Source organism: Styela clava, chromosome 15, assembly GCF_964204865.1.
Source record: "Styela clava chromosome 15, kaStyClav1.hap1.2, whole genome shotgun sequence".
NCBI lineage: Eukaryota > Metazoa > Chordata > Ascidiacea > Stolidobranchia > Styelidae > Styela > Styela clava.
Window position 1 is genome coordinate 16579240 of NC_135264.1, and position 23915 is coordinate 16603154.

Sequence of the window (23915 nt, forward strand, 5' to 3'; positions counted from 1 at the left end):
GTCACTCCCCACTGAATGTGCCACGCCTACTCCCCACCCCCTACTAATCCCGAATCATATACAAGAAGTTTTTTTTGATTTTACAGTTTATTTACAGTATGTACAAAGAATCTTCGATACATAAAACTTAACAAAATAATCGACCGGTATGATACAGACAATAGAGATTAATCGGTAACCCGACTTTTGTGGTTAACGGTTGTAACCGTTGATTTGTGATTCTACTGTAATATAGTTGAGGTTATTAATTGATCGACCGATTATCTGGATATTGGTTACGACCGGAGTAAAAATATGCAAATATCGTAATTTCATATAATTCACTGGATGTTAGTAGGTAGACCGATTTTCCGGATAAGTGTTGTAAATAAGTGCAAGTAATTTTACTTGGTTTATCGTTTTTGTGGTTAACGGTTACAACCGCTGTAAAACAATTCAAATTTCCATATTGTGATTTTACTGAGGTGATACCGTAAATCATATTGTTTTGGCTATCGGTTGCAACCGGTGCGGAAAATGCCACCATTTCACTGTGACGCAGTTACGTTAAACAAAATTAACCGGTTGACCGAAAGCTCAGAAGTTTGTTTGTTGTCCTAGCCACCCCACACCCCTATAAATTCGCCACTCCCGACTTATCTCGAGTCATATACGATTTTTGTTTCTTTATTATTCAAGCACAAAGAATCTATCTACAAAAATTGCAAAAAAGAATTAACAAATGTTTCCACGCCCACTCTACGCCCCTATAAATTTGCTACGCCTAATTCTATTTGTATGTATACGCATGAACACAACTCTTGATCTGTGCAGACAGCAGCGCTGGGCAAATTACGGCCCACCAAAATGTTTCATCCGGCCCACTTGTGTCTGCTGATTATAATTTTTATGGATATAAATTTTGATTTTTCATTTGTAGTTTTTTTTATAAGTTTTGAGCCTCCGGCCCAGTAACCAAGTCCATTATCTTCAACTGGTCCACTCAGGAAAGTAATTGCCCACTCATGGCGTCGAATTCTCAGAGCTCATTATCCCAATCACTGGATTTGATTCTCCATATTTTCGTTTAAGTCCTGGATGTCGGAATTATTCTCTCTAGGTTTCAGTATCCTCCTATCGCCATTTTTTTCAGTTCAAGTAAGTTCGAATCGCCTTCTCAATTTTCTTTCGGCAAACAGGGCACTGTCGAATCGCCTCCGTGCATGTCCTGCAGCAAACCATGTGGCTACATGGCACGAATACCATATCTGCGTCGTTAGTAAAGCAGATCTAGAAAAAAAATATAGAGTTTTGAGCATGGTATGAAGTTGTAGCCTCATCGTGGGCAGTCAGGCGGGGCAGTAGGGCTCATCACCCCCTCCCACAAATTTTTAACATTAATATTTTTTTTTCAAAAGCGATTTAGCGGCATTCGCAGTTATACACATGTTTATAGTGACTACAATAATTTGATGAATACCGATTGGGAGATAAACGGGAGTTATTGTAGTCACAAAGGTGGGTCCTTCACAAAACGTCAGCTTTTCCATTTTTAAGTTAATTCACTAATATTACTAGAAAGTATGATAAACAATCCCCTCCCTCCAAAAAAATCCCCCCCGACCTTGCAAGAAAGGAAGAGTTTTGGGCACGTTGATTGTAGTCACATAGACGCAGCCTTCATGGGGGGTAACATTGGCGATTGACGTTTTTGCATCATTAACATGAATAAACAGGCGTTGAATAAAAAAAGGAGGACTGCAATTGTTAAATTCCAGTACTGTAGTGGTGCCTTTCATTTATTTCTAAATTCCGTTATCACTATTGAAATGTTGCGCGAATAAAAAAAAATCTCCCCACTCCCAAGAAAAAAACAGTTTACTCACTTTGCACATCTTTTCTTCTTGCTTTTTCTCGAGTATTTCCTAAAAAAGAAAAATCAATTCGAGAAGACGGAGTGTGAATATGTTGAATTAAATGTGTACCTGACGAGATCTATGCCAAATGCCCAAAAAATTGATTTATGCCAAATTGAGTAATTTGATAAGGATTGTCAACAAAGGACATTGCAGAGATTTTTAATGCAAAGTTTGAAACAAGTATTTAACAAAGAAATTATAAGTTTAAAAAACAAAAATTGTCTTTCAAAACTTGTTTTTTTTCAAATTCTGTTCCTTTTAGGTCAAAGTCCCCTGAATTTTGACAACATATTGAAACAAACATAACGTTAGATTCACACCTTCATAGATTCTTGGTCTTCTGGGATACTGAAGGTACTTGTAGAAGGTTGTGTGACATTAATTGGTTGCGGCTGTCCTCCTGTAGCTCCTAAAACAATAACGAGATAACGATCAGAGGCCGCCGACTTATCGATCTAGTGACGTGTATCCTTCGCTCTGACTCAAGAGCGACACCACATGTCTCATCACTAATTAATTAACAACTCGCTAACTATGTGACATAATTCATCCAAATTCAATAGGCTTCTGGTCCGAGATATGATGAATGCACTTGCAAAATTTGGAGCAGATTCAACCTCGCTTTAGTGAGATATCGCGTAACATACTAAAGTGTCTAACAGACAGACAGACAAATATCTATCATTATACTTAACGATCGAGATCGATAAGTAACAATAATGAAATGTTACATATAACAGAAATCAAGGTGCACCAATAGATATTATACATGATATATATGTGCAATCAGGGGGGTGATTTTGGGGGTCGGACCCTCCCTTTTTGAAATGTAGAAAAATAAAGGTGCTCCCGAAGTATGCGAACCAAGATGGCGGACATCGGAACGTAACATGGGTAACAGGTTAGGGTTAGGCGATAATTTTTTTCCAATTTTCCTTATTTTAGTCCTATTATCAGTTCGAAGACTAGCCAAGAGCCTCCCGTAGTATTTATACCTAAAATTATGGCCTAACCCTAACCTATTACACATATTACATTCCGATGTTCGCCATCTTGGTTCGCATACTTCGGGAGCCCCAAAATAAATGCATCTTTCTGTATCATGAATAGCAATTTTTCGTGGCTTGAAACGCTTTTAATCCCAAAGACTCGTGAAAACACACGTTTCCGACTGACCCTCTAGCTGTTTCGATCTAACTCGGCAAATTGAAATTTCAGAACATCCCCCCCTACTTTTCGGGCTACGCCCTCCTGTGCAATGGTAAAAACAAAAAAAATCATTTTCTATATTTCCTCATATTGTTGGAAAATCAGAATGATTTTACCCAGTCAACATTCTTCCCCAGATCATATATTCCAAACACATTGTACAACTAACATGGGCAAACTACAGCGTGTAAGACATCCCTCATTCAATCTAGTAATTCAATCTAGCCCGCCTGATGCTGCCACAACCAAAATAAAACTAATTTTGATGTTAGCTAAAAAAAAAGCTCAAGAAATTTAGTTTTGTAAAGGGGCCAATTGTTTTCCATTTTTGCTTTTGTAACACTGTAAATATTTTTCATAAAATGTAACTTTTACGTAACACTTACATGGCCCACCAGTCTAGATGGGCACAATTTTTGGCCCCAGGTCTTTTTAAACCATACCCAGCCTGTTTTAGCCCCACCAAAAATGTTTCTTACCTGCGGCTTCTGCTATGCTTCCATATAAATCTTGGTTCTCATCGTCGCTGTCTCCAAATCCTGAAAATGAATCATGAGAATTTAAAATTATACTAAGAATGGAAAGATGGTAGTTTGACCAAATCAAGGTCCTAAACTGGCCTCTAGGGCCCCCTAGAGCAGGGGTGCACCACTCAAATGAGGATACGTGCCAAATTTTTCAAAATAATCTTGTCGCATGCCATGCACAATCGTTGGTATTGTAAATTAACTCCTGTAAAACACACATCAAACAAATTTCAATAATGATACATAATAACAAATATCTATTTATTGAAACAGTTTAATGTCCTGAAAAAAAAAACTGCTGATTTTGATAGAAATGTGATATTTTAATGCATATCATAAATACAATTTTTATTTTTACAAAACCATTCGCGTGCCACGTTTGAGCGTATGGTGTGCCAAATTCGACACGCGTGCCCCGTGTTGTGCACCCCTGCCCTAGAGCATAGATTCTCGGAGTGCTCCATACAGAGCCCCAGTTTCGTGGGAGAAACCTAGTATCTACGCGAGCTATTCGTTTACTCATTGAAATACGAAAGTTATTTAAAATACACAGCTGCAAATACATCCGAGTCATTAAATAGATTAAATAAATTTGCAGTTTACTCAGGAACATTAATCAGCAAATAACAATGTATTTATATTTATATTAAATTTATGGTGCTCCCGAAGTATGCGAACCAAGATGGCGGACATCGGAACGTAACATGGGTAACAGGTTAGGGTTGGGCGATAATTTTTTTCCAATTTTCCCTATTTTAGTCCTATTATCAGTCCAAAGACTAGCCAAGAGCCTCCCGTAGTATTTATACCTAAAATTAGGGCCTAACCTAGTACACATATTACATTCCGATGTCCGCCATCTTGGTTCGCATACTTCGGAAGCCCCAAATTTATTGTGGGGTTCTGTGGAGTAGTAACATTTATTGTGGGGTAGTAACTCTTAGTCTATAGCCACAGCTTGACTAAAACGTTTTCAAAACAAGACATGAACCCCCCCCCCCGAAAAAAATTTGTATTCAATAACTAACCTGAAACATTATAAACTGCCGAACTTATGGAAGGCGTTGTCACCATGCTTGTCAGGTTAGACGGCATGCTGTAATCTGGAATAAAAAATGCAGTTAGGAAGGCACCGCAGTCTAACTGAATTTAGGCTGTATTCTAAAAATTTTGTAATTGGATTGAAATTGTTTAATGGTAGAAAGTTTGCAAAAAAGAAAAGAATCTGACATCAGGTATAATTCAGAATGGGCGCATAATTGATTTTCATTTCGAGAAGAGGGTTGGGCTGGGCTAGTGCGGTGGTTCGCAAAGGGGTCATTAGTGTGCCGCGGCAAATTAGGATGGGAATCACAGGACAGTATTCACATATTTATCCCGGGAGAGGAAAAGCTGATAAGTTGGCAAACCAGGGACTCTCGTCTGGTTACCAGTAAGGCTGGGCATTTCGAATCGAATATTCAAATCGAATAGTAAATTATTCGAATCGGTTAAGAGCAAATTTTCGAATTGCCGCCATTTTGTTTTACTCTTTTCGCCAATGGTCGAGGTAAATTTCTCATTTTTTTTTCATTGAAGCCATATTTTTTCAACACAATTCTGACATATGACTCTTTTCTGTATTGAGGTATTGATGAAAACGTTTTTTTTATTGTCAGTGATGTATTCTATGTTTTCAGTAATTTATGTGTCTGGAGGACCTAAAATGATAGGAAAGTCACATACAATTTTATACCTTCCAAGTATTCGAGATTCGATTCGAAAAAATTATTCGATTCGATTCTGAAATCATCAGGTATTCAAAAATGCCCAGCCCTAGTTACCAGTCTATGTCGGGTATGAGATTAGTTAGTTATTTGTTTTTCGGAAGCATGGACTTAATGGTGGAGAAAGCCGTAACTGAACAGCAGTTACGTGAATGACCCTCCGACAGAGTGAGCAGCGATACTCCTACACATAATTAACCCCAGTTGGCATTCGAATCTGCGAACCAACCCAGGGTAATCAGAGGTGTGGATAGCGTATTTTTAAAGCTTAGCACAACGCACCACATCGACGATTAGGCATTGCCCACTGAATTTTCTGTTAACTGTATATTTATTGTATTTCTGGCAACTAGCATTTTCTCAGATGGCTGACGATGACCTGTGATGTCATCAGTCACAGATGACTGATCATGACAAACAGCTGTGAGGGTAAAGTAGCCATGAGCTTGCTGTACTTGAGATTTCATTCCTGTTGGTGTGCCTCTAGGGTTACTTTGGTAATGTTTAGGTGCATTTACTAATTATACGTTTAAGCAGAATTAAAATTTACTGTATTGCAACTTGAATTCAGATCTTAAATTTTCAAATCCAAAATATCCGCTATGAAAAAGGGTCTGAACAAGCTACCATTGGGTCGCATAGTATACTTACTTGATGAAACGGATTGGTAACTAGGTGGTTGAATTTGTTGTTGAAGTTGTCGAATTTCCTGAGTTCTTCTCATGACCTCTTCTTCCTCCTTTTGCTTCCTGGTTCACGGAATAAAAAATTAATTTAATTATTGTTAACAAATAGTGAGGTGAAAGTGTGTTTTATTGAAAAAAAACATGTTAATACGTTGATGTAAATATGTAAAATAAAGTAGGCAAAATCAAATCAAACATTTATATTTTTATTTAGCTTCAAGCCCCCTCGAAAAATTGTCAACACCTCATCGTTTGAAAACCACTGTTCTTGGAATGATTAAAAATATTTTCATTGGGTAAATTATGGTATTCCTGTAGTAGATGAATCAAGATGACAGACACCGGAACCATTTCATTCTAATTTTCCTTATTACTTGTCGATTTTAATCGGTAAGTATGTTGATAGGTATTTGTCTGTCTGTATGTCTGTTAGATGCACGCGATATCTCACGAAAGCGAGATTGAATCTGCTCCAGATTTTGCATCTGCATTCATCTTATTTCGGACCAGAAGCCTATTGATTTTTGGCAAATTATGTCGTATAATTAGCGAGTTATTAATTAATTAGTGATGGGACACAAGGTGTCACTATGGAGTAAGAGCGCTGTTTTGGGGGATCCCGCAACTTTTAATCGATAAGTCTTCGGTCTCTGACCGATATTCTCGTTTTAGTTTTATTACGAGTTCGGGGACTAGCCAAGTGACTCCCGTAGTATTTGTACCTGAAATTATGGCTCAACCCTAACCAGTTGCACATACCACGTTCCGGTGTCCGCCATTTTGGTTCACATACTTTGAGAGTACCAACATTTTTTTAACAAACTTACTTAATCTCTTCTTCTCTTTTCATAACTTCATCTAGAAGCGGCATCATTCCATCAAATATTTCTTCATGCGAAGAATTGACGGCAGCTTCCTCAAGAACTAAACGAACCTGGTAAAGAAATTGCAATCTAGTGAGTTTTTTTTGCTACTTGACATATTTATACGTTTTCCACCATGTACAAGCAAGGCAAGAAGCCAGTGATTGTCCTATACTGTACTCTTTTTTACAAAAAGGACTTTAAAAATGCAGTATTTATAAAAATTATATACCCCCCCCGAATAAATAATATTTAGCTTAAACAGGGGTGTGCAACCTTCAATACAGGACTAGATACAAATATCTGAGTGGAACCGCGGGCCCCACCTTTATTTAACATAGGCTTTATGGTAGTTGTTGTTACAAAAATTTTGGTTATTGATCATCTTATGACATGCAATATTCGCTTCACACAAGCTAGCTGGTAGAGCATTGTAAGGGATTGGAATAACTCGCACGTACAAGATTAAACTAAATAAAAAACTCGTTTCGCGAGACGGCCACCATTTAAAATGTTTACTTTTTTCCGAGCTGCACAATTTTTTCTTGTGTGCCACATTCCGGACGCTAAATAATCACCTTACCATCTCTGGCTCGTATCACAGTTTTAACATTCTCAGAATTTTGAGTGCATGCTTCTTACAAAAAGGACAACAAAAATGCAGCATTTTTATTCGCCATCCCTTCCCAAATAGAATAAATACATACCGTACATCCTCGCATATAATCCGACCTATAAATCGTAACACGCGGTGCGCACCTATCACAGCAAATAGTTTTAGAAGAGAGTTAGTGCAATCAGAGTTATGCGGATATAAGCCGAAACCTTAGTTTGGCAACTTTTCTACTTTTAAACTCGTCTTATATGCAAGAATATACGATACTCAATTTTGGTCTTTTTAGATTGTCACTTACCGTTTCAGGCTCGTATCCCATCGCAATGACAGTTTTAACGTTCTCAGAATTTTGTAAGACTCTGTCAACCTTTTCTTTACGTTTCCGCATTTCCTCCTGTGAAAAAGTTAGTTTTGTTTTACTAAATTATTTTTTTCATTCCTGCTCTGAACAAGACTCAGGAAAGCAGTGAAAACACATATTGAGATAGCTCGAAACATCAGGGCACAAAATACCAAAAATAACTGACCTGCGGGTCCACTATTTCGGGGGGAGGGCTCGGTGCTTGCACTCTACCGCCCCCTATTGCAGGAGGTATATCCATTGCTTGTGCACCAATTTGGCCGCCATCTTGACGAGCAATTATAGGCCGCGGAAAATGTGCAGCTTGTGAAAGATGACGATACACGTAACGGACTCCTTTAGTTTTTAGTAAAAATTGACAAGTCGGAAACCACTTTGAATGCTCGACCCATGGTATGTCATCGTACTCCCAATTCTAAAAAAAGTGATGAAAATAAATTCAATAAACAGCCTCTATTGTGAATAATTGTATATTATATATATTGTATTCCATGTCCATGCTTCCGAAAACAAATAACTGGCTAACTAATCCCATACCCATGGACTGGTAACCGGACGAGAGGCCATGGTTTGCCATATGATTAAGACGTCTTATCGGCTTTCTTCTTCTTCGGAATGAATATGTAAATCCTATCCTATTATTTGCATGTTATTTAGTAATGAAAAACAGCAAGTTTTCCTGACTGAATAGACTACAAAGAGTTCCAAGTCTTGTGTCCATCATATGTTATCACACTCATGAAAAAGTGATTAACATAACATGAACATGGCACTGGACAAATCCGAATTATTGTGATTAATAGTATAATGTTAGCATATTAATTTATTAAGCATTTTATAGTAAAAAAAGAAACAGGAAAAACAAAAAAAATATTCTCATGAAATTTATAACTTTCTAAATAGATTAGCCATTATTGTTAATAGCGTATTGATGGTATATTTTTAGCATAATTACTGTAATTCAATAAGCATTTTACAGTAAAAAATTAGGAAAAACGGAAAAAATCTATTTACAGAATTTATATTTTGCTATACAGATTTCCCCTGACAGGATAGATTTGAAAGGTTCAAGTCTTACAACAATAATAAGGTATCCCTGTAGGGCCGTAGTATGTTTACCAGGTCAGGGTTAGGGCATAATTCTGAATTCCATTATTTTAGTTCTATTACGAGTTTGGGGACTGTCTGTGTTAGCCAAGTGAATATACTCGCTGCCCATAGGTTTCAGTCCCTTTACACAACTTAATGTAAAGTAGGCGAACAAAATTAATTACACCCATATTGGTACACACACTTCTGGAGCGCCAATATTTATGCCTATACGTCACAGCAATTACCGTAAATATATGTATAGTTGCTTGCAATCTTATATGAAGGTATTCTGTGAAACAGAAAATATCCAGCCCTTGTTTTGAACATTTCACTATAAAAAAAACTGTAAAACTTACTTGCAAACCGCCGTTACAATACCAACATTTGACACGGTCACGTTCACCTGAATAAAATATGAATATTAGTTGATCTCATATTTTTGATGATTTTTCAGCTAGTTGGCGCTAGAGTGTCAACTGTTAGCAGAGGTGTATATATTTTGAATGTGTTATTGGTTTTGCGAATTCTTTACGGTCAGGATTTCAAATATAGTTATAATGATGATTGCTGAACTGCCCATCATCAAAGGGTGGTCCACATAACTGCTGGTCGATTACGGCTTCCCCCGCTATCAAGTTCATGCATCTGAAACAAATACCCGGCTAACTAATCCCATACCCGCCATGGACTTCACCATATGATTAAGCCGTCTTATCGGCTTCCATCTCTTCCGGGATAAACATATGAATCCTATTGTATGATTCGACAGTAAACCAAATCGCCGCCCTGCATTAAGCAACCCACGGAGCATCGGTAGCATTAGTCGTGTTATTGATACCAATTATGAATATTCTAATCCAGGGGTTCAAAACCTGCAGCCCGTGGACCAGATGTGTCCCTCAAGAGTCATCAGCATTAGTTGGACTATTGCCTTGACTGTGGTTCACTTTACAATCAAGCTGTATTATCATCTTTTCTCTCCTCCGGGCTAAATATGGAAGACAATTTTTTTACGGCTATAATTTAGATTATCCTCATTTGAAATATTATCATTTAGAGTTGCATCTGATTTTTGCTCATGTCCAGCACCCCTCTTATTTTCTTCCATCCCCCCACACACCCCAACCCATCACCATGCTGAGAATAAGAAATGATTCAACTTAGTAATACCCACCTGAAAAGAAAAACTCAGCCCTCTTTTTTTTTCTCCCCCCCCCCCCCTTCCTATTTTCTGGACAGGAAATAATTCAACTTAGTAATACGCACCTAGAAAGAAAAACCCAGCCTCTGATATTTGTTCTGGTGTTGCTTGCACTCTACCTCTCGGCCATCTTCGATCAAATGTTTCTTCGCGGCCTGCTCTCATATGGGGGTTAGAAGGAAACCTAGAAAAACAAGAACAAAGTGCTACGGGTTTCGAAAGATCTTGATAATTTGAAAAGCGTTTCTTTGTATGATACAGTTTCATTTAAAAAGGGGGGTTCCCCCCAAACACAAGCTACCCCCACTCTGCAAAGACATAGTCTGCAAGAGATTAGCTCAATTCTCCCAGATAGCAGTAAGATAAGATAACAGTAAAAAGAGAAGACAAGTTATCCCCAATATACAGGGATATCCAATCAATAAACGAAATATAAGATAACATGATAATCCAGAGACAAGAATATCGGTCAAAGACAGAAGACTTATCGATCGAAAGTTAGGGGATCCCCCAAAACAGCGCTCTTACTCCATAGTGACACCTTGTGTCCCATCACCAAATAATTAATATTTCAATCTCGCTTTCGTGAGATATCTTGTGCATCCAACAGACAGACAAACAAATAGACATACAGACAGACAAATACCTATCAACATACTTACCGATTAAAATCGATAAGTAATAAGAATGACAAGCTATCGCCATTCTGCGAGGATACTCAATAGATGAGGAGATAATATGATAACAACCTTTAAGATAAGATAACGATAAAAAGATAAGCTATTACCCACCTGCATGGGTATTGTGTATTCCTCTCCTCTGCGGTCTCATCAACTTCGGGTATTGGTACGTTACGATCATCCGTTCCAAGAACGAATCGACAATTTGGAAAATGGCTCCTATGTTCGTCCTGAAATGGTTAAAAAATTTTGCATAACAACTACATTCTTTGCAGTCTTGCGCGCCCTTTCTGATAATATCTTATGATTGTTTATTCTTTTCAATGCAATGTGTACTGTAATAATATTTTCGAAAATAAATCAGTATTTTCCTCACATCATAAAAAATAACCTGAAATATACTCACAAATGCATCATCCTCAATTGTCCAGTTTCTCAAAACCCCTCCGCACGAGAAACATTGCGTTCGATCCATATCGCCTAAATAGAAGAAACCTGCTCTTGCAAGCGCTGCGGGTGAAACATTGGGACGAGCGATAGACCAACGGCCAAATGAAGCAAGTCTGTAACGGAAAAAACATTCCGTATGTTAATTTTTTCCAACCAGTAAAAAATTAATACTAATAAAAATAGATATGACCATGCAGTTTTACAGGGGAAGGGAAGTCGCATGGAACAAAAGCAGGTTATCGAGCAGCGACACCCAAGGTTCTGATATCTAGTTAAAAAAAAAATGGGAATTTTAGATATGGAATTACTGTTATTGTCGGGGGTTTTGCTGAAAATCAAAAGTAACAAATAGAGAGCGACGACTGATTGAAAACTGAAGTGGGCACGATAGCCTAGAGCAGGGGGGTGCAACCTTTAATACAAGGGGGCCAGATACTGGGTGAAACCGCGAACGAATCCTTTATTTATTTATTAACATAGTTTATTTGGTAATTGATCTTATGGTATGCGTTGTTCTTCCGCACAAGCTACCTGTTAGGGCATTGTAATGTCACAGACATAAATAATAGATTGGAGTATAAAAGCTTGAAATACCAGATTAAACTAAATTAATAACTAATTTCCGGGCCACACACCATTCAAAATTAGCGCTTCTCCACGGGCCACTTATTACCCGGTTAGAACGCCAAAATTTCTTCATTGGTTTTTGCACAAATATTAGTCATTTCCAAAAAAGTGCGCACACACCGAAATTTCTGCGGACACATACTACAAAAATTAGAGGGAACATTGCCCGTGGATGCAGGTGCATGATTTACCAAACAGAGCAATCATTTCCAAAAAATAAAAATAAAAGGCGGCATCGCTCTTGACAATGACTTTTTGTAAACTGCTTACTTACCGATCAAGTTCTCTGACCAAAAAAAGATTAGTCAGCATTCTTCGATGATCTGATGAAATTACGTTTGCCATTCTCCATTCCCTTGGTGTGGGGGGGTTTCCCCTAGTTTGTGATGCATTAAGTCGACCTGAGGAAGGATTTGAGGCTGTTGCTGATCGCCCACCTATATGAATTGTTGTCCCCGGTCCAAATTGATACGCTCCACCTGTTGTACAAATGAAAAAATAATTTTTAGTGAATTTTGCTATAATCAGCATAATGCCATTTCAATAAAATAGTGGAAATTCTGTCATTTTACGCATCAATGGCTACATCGTTCAGAAACGTTAAACGTATGAAAAAAGCAAAAAAAAACTTTGCCCTTATTAGTTAAGAGTTCACAAACTTCCTTCAAGAAGTCTTGCATAATAAATTCCTCGTTGGCAATGATTTTAAGAATTCAGTACATACAAGGTGATAATGTAAGGGGAAACTTCAACGAAATGCATGCATGCCTGAACAAAGGCCGCAGAAACTCTAAAGTTGTGTTCACTGAACCTTAATTGGAGAGAAGGTTCTACATTTTACATAGTATATGTTCTACATCAGTGGTTCCCAAACTTTTCAGAGTTGGGACCCACTTTTCATTACCACAGCTTATGGCGGACCCACTTGACTTTTTATGACATAACACAGAACACAGCAATAGCTAACCATCGCAAAACTACCGTGTTTCCTCGAAAATAAGACCTGGCCTGAAAATAAGACTTAATTTGAATTTTAAAAATGATTTTAATTGAACCCTACCCTTAAAATAAATTTAACATTTGTGGGAGAGGAAAGGTTCAATGACCTGAGAAGATGTGAAGATCACATCACAATTCAAGATTGTGTGATGTCACAATCATGATATTTGTCACTTGATTTTTGTATAGGAAATACAAATAAAAACAATGCATGTCGGTTTTTGTATAATGTTTATTGTTTATTAAAAAAATCTCGTGATTTTCTACAATGTAATTTTATTTTTGATAAATGAACACAAAAGACCTCTTCCAAAAAAAACATAGTGTTATTCTTCAAAAGAAAATAAATCTAAATCCTGTCTAAATTTCGAAGCACTTCTTGTCTTATGTAATTTAAGATTAACGTGTCCGTGCTAACATCTGGCAACATTCCTCTGTGGTTGTTTTTCTAAGAAACAAGTCTTCACGCAGTTTGGATTACAGTATGCAATAATGTTGCAATAGCACTTCAAAAAATTCCAGGAATGAAGTCACAGTATATGAACTTATTTCATATGGGTGAAATTTGGATACTCCCGTAGTATGTGTACCATGTCAGGGTTAGGCCATAATTTTATTCTGATTTTCCTTATTTTAGGTCGGATTGTCTGTGTTAGCCAAGTGAATATCCCCCTGCCCTTAGGTTTCAGTCCCTTTATACAACTTGATGTTTAAATAGGCGAACAAAATTGGTTTCCTCCATATTGGTATATTTGTACAGGTGGACATTCTATAGCGGCTATAATATTAATTACACAATCAGTGATGTATGCGTACTGTCACGAGTGAAAAAATCTGTTTGCAGAACATTCTATTTTCCCACACATGTTGTGTTTTCCACACTTGTTCGTTGAAGGTTTTCTCTGTTCACACAGAAAGAAATTTATTAGGCAGTAATGCCTAATACTAAAGACCCGAGACCTACACAGTTCTGCTTATGTAGAAACTTCCGTGTTTCCATGAAAATAGAGGATACATGGTTCGATTAAACAGTGGAATTCCATGAGAGGCTTTCATAATTGTTTCTTTGTACGATGTGCGCATATTGTTCGACGTATTAAGGAAATTTTCTAAGTACAATTTCCTGGTACTGAAACAAATGTTTTGCTTTTTATGCAGAGAATGGCATTCATATAAAAAGCTAATGTTCCAATTGCACTCCAAGAAATTTACACCCCCCCCCTCCCCCCCAAAAAAACTACAACGCAATAAAATTCTTTTCTCGGAGAGGCCCAGTTTGGATTGAATTTTTGGACCAATTCTTAATTTTCAAATTTGATATTGTAAATTTTTTAATTTTATGTGCAGTTTAAAACAGTTCCATTTTAAATAAATGGCATTTTGGGGAAACTGAAAACTCTTCAAAATTTTCTGGGTATAAATTTCCGAGCACTAAAACTGTTCTTCGCTGTTCGCAATATAGGAAGACATTCATTAAGCTGTAACGCCTGTAATGTTGCAATACTCAGGCAGGAAGTATTGCGGTAATTTGACCTACATAACTGTGCAGAATCACCACACAGCATGTAACCAAATGTTTTATAATTTCCGATTAACATCTACCTAAGTATTTGACCATGACGCTAAAAATTTATTCGATATACTCATAACGGGGGACATTCTTTAAGCGATAGTGTTATATTTTTGCCCATAACACGTTACGATTATTACATTACGTTATTATACTTTTCATCGCTAGATGTTAAAAAAACTCTTTGTGTATCAAAGAGACAAAGACGGCTTGTCCATAGTGGTGGTTCTCAACCGACGCAGGTCCGCATCAATCTTAAGGTGGTGTTAAATCACATCAACCTCCTATATATACAAGGTGATAAAAAACTAACGCAGAATTAACGGAAGTTAAGATGAAATGCTACTTAAAACATTTAACGACTGATACCTTTTAACAGTATTGATTTACGGTGAAATGCCATTTAAACATTTCTCGACTGACGCTTTTAACAGTTATTTTTTTAGCGTTGCCATGACGAAAAACTTTACCTAAATTTTTTTAACACCCGTATATATATGTCAGTATTTTCTTCCACAAAACCCTGTTATCACAAAACGCCATAAAAATTGCACATACCTGAACCTGATGCCACATTTCCTCCTGGGTATCTCACTTCTTTCACGGAAGTAGCAGCCTGTCTCTCTGGTACGTCCATATCCTGAGATGAATTCCCCGGAAGCATTCCGCTGTTACTCAGAAAAGAAGTGAATCCTCCGCCAGTAGGGATGTTATCAGTTCGCCGACCATTCGCAAAATCGCAGGATGGACTAAAAATATAAAATGAGATGTAAGTTTGAACCGTGCAATGGCCTAACGCATAGGTTCTGAAAGTGCTTTATACGAAGTCACAGAGCTCCTTGAGAGAAACTTGGGGGCTCCGCGAGCTATTCGTTTACTTATTGGACACGTTTAGTGGCCATAACGATCGTTCCAATATTATGTTGTTGTTGTTGTTGTTCTTGTTCTTTGACACGTTTTTAAAAAAACGCTTTTCTCTTCGAATACTGGACCAATTGCTTTTCAGTGGTTAAAGATGGTTTCCAAATTTTCAGTGGTTAAAGATTAATTTCTTCGCTAGCAGGCTATTACTTTTATTTATTTCAAAATTTTGCGTGAATTTTATGAAATTTGATATTTCGTCTAAAATTTTGCTGTATTATTTTTTATCCATGGGAACACGGATTTTAGTCAGTGTCATGACTGGCTGTACGTTTTGATTCTGCAAAATTCTTGCTACTGGAAATTCAGAACTTTTCTTGAGGGTACCGGTAGCGTCAAAGGTACCGGTAAAGACTGATTCGCTCTGGTCTAACGTGTCCATATATTTGTGCGTAGCTCTCTTGTTAAAATAATGACTATTTTTTCAATTAAAAGCAGCAAATACATCCTTAAACAAAGTAATTTTGGTTTATTCAGGAACATTATTCGGTAAATAAGAGTTTTCTTTTTATAAATTAATTGTGAGGTTTCGTAAATAACATTCAGCCTCTTCACAGGCTCCGTAACATCAAAAGTTTCAAAACCCTTGGCCTAACGGACAAAGTGATGACCTTAACTGTGTTGGCATCGTGGCATTCGCAGGTTTTACGTCTCGGGTTCGAATACCACGCCGCTCAGCAAACTAAATAATTAATGGCCATGTTATAAGTAATAAGTAAGTACAAGTAATGATGAATAATTTATGTGTCTGGAGCACCCATTACAATAAAAAGTCACTAGTTTACATTTCTTTTAAGTATTCAAGATTCAAACTCTGTTTCCCGAGTACCCCACTTTGAAGATGTATTTTTTAAATTCAAGTCTGACATAATTTTACTTTTTCTTTCTAGTGAATTATTGATGAAACATGTTTATTATGGCATGTGAACACTCAGCGAATTAAATAATTAATGGATTCTATGTTTTCAATATCTTATGTGTCTAGAGTAGGTATTCGAAAATGCGCAGCCAGTTCAGAAAGTACGATTAAAAAAATCTGTGTATTAAAAAAAGTTTGTTTCTCCCAAAAAATGTTTTATATTAATAACAGACGTTTTCAATTTATCAAAAATTCCACCGAGATCAGTCAACAAGACGAAAATGAATAATTCAATTCGATTCTAAAATGATTAGGTATTCAAAAATATCTAGCCGTTGTTAGAGGTCTTTTTCAGAGCGTAAGATGTGAAAAGCGCTTTATAAAAAGCCTTACGTACCTCCGGAAAAATGTTTGATATTCATAATAAACATGTTTGATTGATCAAAAATTCCATTTCTGAGATTAAATCAACTGTCGGAAGTATGTAAATATTTACTTTACTCCCACACAAGTTTATGTTGTTTGAGTATCTTCACTGCACTCAAACACAAAAATATTCTTGTTATGCACAGCCTTATCAAAATCTCATAGACTTCCTGGCAAAGATAATCCACTTATCAAAATTTTTTCATATTTGTTTTATGCAGAATTAGTTAGTCAGGTATTTTGACCAGTTTTCAGAAGCATGGATTTGATGGTCGGAGGAAGCCTTACCGACCAAATGTTATGTGAACCACCCTAGGTGGTAAGGAGTAGAGCACCAAAATAACAATAATATTACTGATGTGTGACCTTGTGTGGCAGGGAAGACGTAACCATGTACACATACTATGATTTAATAGAAGGGCAAATAATATTTAGACCCCCATGGTGTTAAGCCTTATTATTTAAGAGTCTCCTTATAAAATTAACCACCCACTGACGTTATAAAGATCTCAAGCTGAGATGGCTTTAATAAGAATAATTTACAATTTTGAATATCCTACATTCTGAAATAATAGTTTCGAATATGGAATATCGATTCCTTCCAATATATTAAAATTGTGCGCAACCCCTTGTTCCGAGAAGAGCGGTCTTTCTCGGGTCTTACGATCAAAGTCGGGATTGTTATGCAAGCGCACCGCTTCTCTGATCCTATGTATTCTTTCAAAATCGTGAGATTTAGGTTTTACACTAGTTTTAATGATTGTGTTCGAATCAAAAACCTAAAAAGGTACAATAGATATAGTATTTTGTGTAAAATTGGTGTACTCTTTGCAAAATTTTTTGGAGTGTCAGGACCAGTCAGAATATAGGCATGTTCGTGAATTTTAAATTCAAATTATTTCCGCCAAGCTACGTGAGTGAAAAAAGGAATTTGAATAAGAATTCAATAATTGAAGCCTTGAAGGTATTATTAGAATAAATTGGGCAGACCTCCCATACTGGTAGACTAATAAAATATTAATGAGATGGGCTCCTGGAGCCTGAAATTTTTAATAAATTCTATTATTTATGAGATTGAAAGGTGCTCCAGAATTATGTGTACCAATATGGAGGTAACTAATTTTGTTCGCCTACTTCACATCAAGTTTTGTAAAGAGCTAGATAGGTAGGGGGTATATCCACTTGGCTAACACAGACAGTCCCCGAACTCGTAATAGACTAAAATAAGGAAAATCGGAATAAAATATGGCTCAACCCTAACCTGGCACACATACTACAGGAGTACCGAACTATTACAAAACCATTGATGATCATACAAGTACTAGGTTAGGATAGCATTTACATTTTTTTCTCCAGAGAAGAGGAAAGGCGATAAGAAGGGTTGATCATATGGCGAACCACGACCCCTCATCCAGTTACCAGTCCATGTTGGGTATGGGATGACTTGGCCAGTACTTTTGAAAGTACAGCACAAAATCATAGAAGGATAAGTAATTAGTCCCGCAGAAAAAAAAATAATAACAAAAAAATATCTCAGTTCTTAAAAAAATCATTTTTTAGGCCTCCCTCTCATACCCTCGTCAATAAACTTACTTATGCCATTTCCTGTCCCTAGCATCATCAGCATTTCGCCATTCCTGGACAGTACGAGCGCAAGAAAAGCATTTGACTCGATCGTAGAACCCTACAAAGTGAAAAAAACATAGTTATTTTGAATAAAAACTTTATAGGTGGCCACTAACACATAATGATCTAGTTTTCTAGTATTGTTCCAGCAGCAAAATTTCCAGTCCGGCATAATTTTCCCATTTCTTATAGTTCTTTTGGAGCTTCAGAAGTATGTGCATCAAGATGGCGCACAACCTGAACATAGTATGTGTACCAGGTTAGGAATCAGGCTGTACGACATCTTGGTGCACATACTTCTGGAGCACCGTTCTTTTATTAATAAGACATCCCTGAATTATATAAATTGAACGAAGACACTTTTTAGCCATATGATCAGCTCAAAACGGTAATACTTCAGGTAAATCAAGAAAACAAAATAATTTGACAAATTGATTTGGATATCAGATATGTTTCTAGACAATCTCTTCATTCCAGAAATTAAATAAAGACATTTTTGGTAATATTTAACTATGACTATAAGACTTCGACTACCGTGCTAAGCGTTAGGAATACGCTCGCAACCTCACCTCTCAATTGGAATCTCATGCGAGGATAATTACTATTGCTGATATGGATAGATATGGATTATAGCCTGTACCTGTATAGAAAAACCCATGGCGAGCGAGCACACTTGGTTCTGCTGGACTGCTTGGAAAATTTTCGAAAGTTGATAGACGATATACTTCCTTCCGAGTATCACCTGAAATAAAACAAAACATTATATAATGTAGTGTGGTCTCTTTGTGTAATGTAGTACTCTGTGTAAATTCGGTGTACTCTTACTAACCCCTTAAACGCGTTGAGCGCTCCCTGTAGGGTGGCGTCCCCAGTTTGAGATCGTATTCTGACAGTTTGAGAACAATAAATAAGAACGTTTACCCTGAGGGAGGAGAAACTTTCATTCAATACAAAGTCAGACATTCTGCTACTACAGTACAAACAATGATATATACCGGTATTATTTAAGGAATGTTATGATACATTAAGTCTATATAACTATTGTCTTTTCCCTCCTGAGAATATTTACAAAAGGGGAGATAGAGCAGAACAAAGACTCAGTGTTGCGTGTGTGCAAACAATTATTCAATTAAGTTAGACATTCCTCGATCTCACAGTACAAAAAATTAACAGTACCTTCGAGAATGCGACGGACGACGGTACATTAAGTCTATATAACTATTGCTATTCTCCATTAAATTAAGATTATTATATATCTCTGATTTTGACAGAAGGGGAAGTATGAAGACCACCGTTGGAACTCTGTGAGAACAATCGCTGAAATATTTTGAGAATGTCGCGTACGTTTATTAACCTATACGTGACCCTAATCCTCGAATATAGTCATTCATAGATTTGTCATGGTAATTACTACATTCATTGACTCGTAAACTGTAAGGCTTAGGATGCAAATACCTGCCTAAATTTTTGAGCTAGGAGAATTGAAACACAAATATGCGAAGTGAATAAACACCAAAAAATAACCCATGAATTTCTTAAATATTTTGTTAAGAATTTTTCATTTCTCTTTTTGTATGATTGTACTCAAAAGTTTCAGTAACCTAGGATGCTTTGCACATAAGGATAGGATAGGATTTACATATTTACCCCGGGGGAGAGGAAAGCCGATAAGACGGCTTATCCATATGGCGAACCATGGCCTCCCGTCCGGTTACCATTCCAAGTCGGGTATGGGATTAGTTATATTGTTTGTTTTCGGAAGCATGGACTTGGTGGTGGAGGAAGCCGTAACCAACCAGCGGTTACGTGAACCACCCAATGACGGCGAGGAGTCCAGCAATCCTCTCGCACATAACCATCCCTGCATGGGATTCGAACCTGCGAACCCACGCAGAGTAATTAGAGGTGCGGTGGCGAGCGTATTCCTACTGCTTAGCCCGTTGAGCCACACCGCCGCGCCAAGTTATGTTAAGTTCTCTCTACTATGTTCTAGACCTTGTGGTTCTCAAGCAGGACGCGCTCCACAATGGGAGGAAAACTTCCGCCTTACTATCTGCTATTTTGTAGTTTATTGTTAGCTGGGTAATTTTAAAATGGGCACAAGACTTGAAAAATTCTAAAAACGTGGAGGGCGCAGCTTAAAAAGTTTGAGAACCCCTGTTCTAAAGTAATCAAAAACAAACAACGCACAATGTCTATTGAATAAGTAATTAAATTTTAATTAACAAGCTCCCTAACAAAAAGAGTCCATTAGCGTGTTTATTAACAAGTTGAACAAAGAATCAAAAGATTGCTACAATGATTTACAAACAAATTTATAAAGTAAATTTTATTCACACTGGGTAATTCAAAACTTTTCTATCCATACTGAAATTGAAATGGGGGTTGTTGAACAAAGAACACTGTTTATAAGAAATTTTTTCAATTGTAACGTTAGGACTATCAATGTGCTATCATATGGCGTGTTTTTACTAAACCATTGATCCTGTGGTTCTCAACCTTTTAGGTGACGCTACTTGATAACCATTACTGGTTTATCGTGTCTCCTGTCACCCTGAATTTTTTTTTTTATCTTTTTTAATCATGTTTGTACAATGTGTACTTTCGGCAAGTGAAAAAATAAATTACTGACTGACTGCTAAATCCCTATTCTGGAACTCTTTATTAGGTGCTCCCGAAGTATGCGAACCAAGATGGCGGACATCGAAACGTAACATGGGTAACAGGTTAGGGTTAGGCGATAATTTTTATCCAATTTTCCTAATTTTAGTCCTATTATCAGTTCGAAGACTAGCCAAGAGCCTCCCGTAGTATTTATACCTAAAATTATGGCCTAACCCTAACCTACTACATATATTACATTCCGATGTCCGCCATCTTGATTCACATACTTCGGGAGCCCCCTTCATTACTCCCTCACTTTGAATAAAAACTATTTTATTCGTTGAACCTTTAAGTGGTAATATGCTATAAATAACGCAAAATAGGTGTAAAAAATAGTGAAATTCTTTCAAAAATCAAAACATTTTGATTCTGGCAATACAGTACCCCCGAAACGCTCAATTTCATGAGAAATCTGGGGACCTTTTTACCCCCCCTTCCACACTAAATGGTGATATGCATTGATATAGATGAATGGGCCCCATAAACAAAATACTTTTATTAGTGAGTATGAGTATTCATATATGAGTAGGGATGGGGAGAGGATAATTGGAAAAGGTTAAAATCTGGTCTCTAACAACCCAATAACTCTATCAAAATCTACCTGGGGGGATGTAGACGCTTTGTTGCCCTGGTGGATCGCTGGCGATGTCAGAAATCTTTCCGTCTGCTTCCACGTCGTTGGGCTGATACTTGTAATGATGTCCGCGCCTAAATGAAGGGAAGATCATTAAGTTTATTTATTGTTTTATAGTCCGAGTCTCAAAAAAATATATTTTCAAAATTTTTTTCTTAAACACAATTTCGCAGCATTTGCAGTGAGACATAAATGCTTGCCTTTATCAACAACATTTTACTCTATTCTTGAACAATTTACTGAGAACCGAACATCTCCTGGCTTGCTATTAATATTTCTTTCACCAAATGACAGAGTTAAAAATGCGCGCTTGGGTATTTCGAATTTTGACAGCAAAATAAATATGTATAGAGATTCTTTAGATATCAGTGGCAGCTTTTATCTAGCTTTGTTCGGAGCAAAAAGTAATCGATCGATACAATAATATAATAATACTTTATATTCTACATACTCTCCAGAACCATCCTTCCTCGGTGGCTGCATTAATTCAATGTGACCCCCTTCATTGACTGTTTCCGCTTGTTCTTCTATGATGTGACCGTCTGAATATATACATGTCCCATTTTCTAGCACATCTGGGGGTGCGGGACACTTTTTCGTACTGATTTTCTTGAGACGGATTCTCTTCTTGCCCCTGTAAATCTTGTACTGGTTTACGTTCACAGGACTCAAGAAAGGATTTTTGAAATCTTTCTTATATGGGATTGGGTTCAAAGCCAGTAGCAGCACAAAAACTATCAAATTCACATAAAAATGACTCCTAAAGTTCCAATTATTATACAGGGTAACGTTCGCCCGGCATTGTTTTCGAAGTTTTCCAACTGAATTTGAATATCCTAGCACTGATGGTGTTTGTTTATTAGATCTAGTATTGCACAAATCCTTAGACTTCAACTTTAAAGATTTTTCGGGATGCGTTCCTGGTGCTAAAGTTTGCGAATCGTTCCCAATTTTATAATCCGGAGTCGTACTATCATCTGTAATTTCACCAAGTGGTTGGACGCCATTTTCAGTCGTGTCATTTTCTTGCGATTTGTTCTCATTAGTGATTTCATGTATTCCATGCGATTTAATTGAAGTTACGTTTGTTTTATCTTTTTCAATTCCAATCGATGTTTGATCGACATTTTTACGAAATTCTGTTTCGTCAAGGCTTCCATGAGATTTTAACAAAGTTTCGAACTTTTCTTCAGTGTATGCTTTATTATTTCTGCCATTGCAATCATCCGTAAATTTCTTTTTGTTTCCATCATCAATATAACTAGCATTGCTTGAATTGTTGTTGTCATTCTGACTAGCCAAACTTCCTTTTAATGCAACTCTTTGGGTGATGAATGCTCTTTCAGAAGGAGGCTCCACAGGGTATAGTGAAGCATTAAAAGCTCTATTTAAAACAGTAGGCTGGATTGTTGTAGCATTCTCTTGTGTGAGATCTAGTGCAGCAGCAATTTCTGTAATTTTGCTTCCTGTTTTCGGTAAAATTACCATTCGTTTGCAAGAAAGCTCGTTTTCACTTCGTTTTTCGGCAATTTCTTGATTTTCATTGCACCTATTTTCACAGCTGTTACTTTTCTGACTTTCTCTTTTTTTTTTGATCTCATAAGGAACTCCAGAGCGGTTATCTTGGAGCGCATCTTCAAAAATTTCGATTACATCATCACACTCGAAAAAATTGTCACTTTCAGCTTTTGAAGTAGAGTAATTATCATTGAATGCATTAGCCATCTTGAGCAATTATATGTGCAATTACTCAAAGGACAAAAGTAAATTTTTTGCAGTCAAAAGTGTCAATAAGTTTTTTTTGTTTTTTGTTTTTTTTCAGAACTTTTTCCAAAGTCGTAGTGTAAACTTTTCAGTCGATGATATCAAAAAAGCTAAAATCTTACAAGTTTTTTTTTAAATGACTTTCGCGAAGCAAAAAAGCAGCAAAATATACAGTAGTCAACAGTGTAAATATACAGGTATGTATAATCTTCGATGTTTTTTCTTAGTCTAAAAGTAGTCAATGTTTGACAACCACTGAGATGTGGTAGTTAAATAAACTCTACTCAGCTATTGTGGTGCATACAATCTCGCTGAGAATGTATGCTATCCTTTGTTATCCAATTGCTTTATGTTCTTCGTTAAATCCAAAAAAGTAAAATTCCATATCCATTCAGAATAAGATCAGTAAGCTTTCAAAATTATTCCACTACGATAATGTTAAATAATATCACTAGATTAGAGTTAACTGTTTACAC

General features: G+C 36.8%; 1 protein-coding gene across 2 annotated transcripts; it reads right to left on the reverse strand.

Moving 5' to 3' along the window:
* Positions 1-650: 650 nt before the first annotated feature.
* Positions 651-23915, reverse strand: LOC120333770 (uncharacterized). Of its 2 annotated transcripts, XM_078120529.1 has the most exons (20): positions 22127-23915; positions 21643-21749; positions 19018-19119; positions 18345-18435; positions 15104-15294; positions 12251-12455; positions 11306-11462; positions 11011-11129; positions 10285-10403; positions 9375-9421; positions 8093-8341; positions 7864-7959; positions 6914-7020; positions 6052-6149; positions 4663-4737; positions 3587-3646; positions 2219-2307; positions 1866-1904; positions 1097-1269; positions 651-1045 (listed from the first exon to the last, which is right to left on the reverse strand). In XM_078120529.1, the coding sequence occupies exons 1-19, from the start codon at positions 23398-23400 to the stop codon at positions 1129-1131; spliced, it is 3366 nt and encodes a 1121-aa protein (XP_077976655.1). In that variant the 5' UTR covers positions 23401-23915; the 3' UTR covers positions 651-1045; positions 1097-1128. The 2 variants fall into 2 exon arrangements, with proteins under 2 accessions (XP_077976655.1, XP_039257064.2); XM_039401130.2 differs by having other exon boundaries at positions 651-1269.

Excerpts from the sequence above, each read along its gene's own strand:
- LOC120333770 (XM_078120529.1), bottom strand. The coding sequence starts at position 23,400 with ATGGCTAATGCATTCAATGATAATTACTCTACTTCAAAAGCTGAAAGT. Across the intron at positions 3,647-4,662 it reads GGCAGTTTATAATGTTTCAG|GATTTGGAGACAGCGACGAT; the intron begins GTTAGTTATTGA and ends ATTCATTTTCAG. Across the intron at positions 2,308-3,586 it reads AAGCATAGCAGAAGCCGCAG|GAGCTACAGGAGGACAGCCG; the intron begins GTAAGAAACATT and ends TTATTGTTTTAG.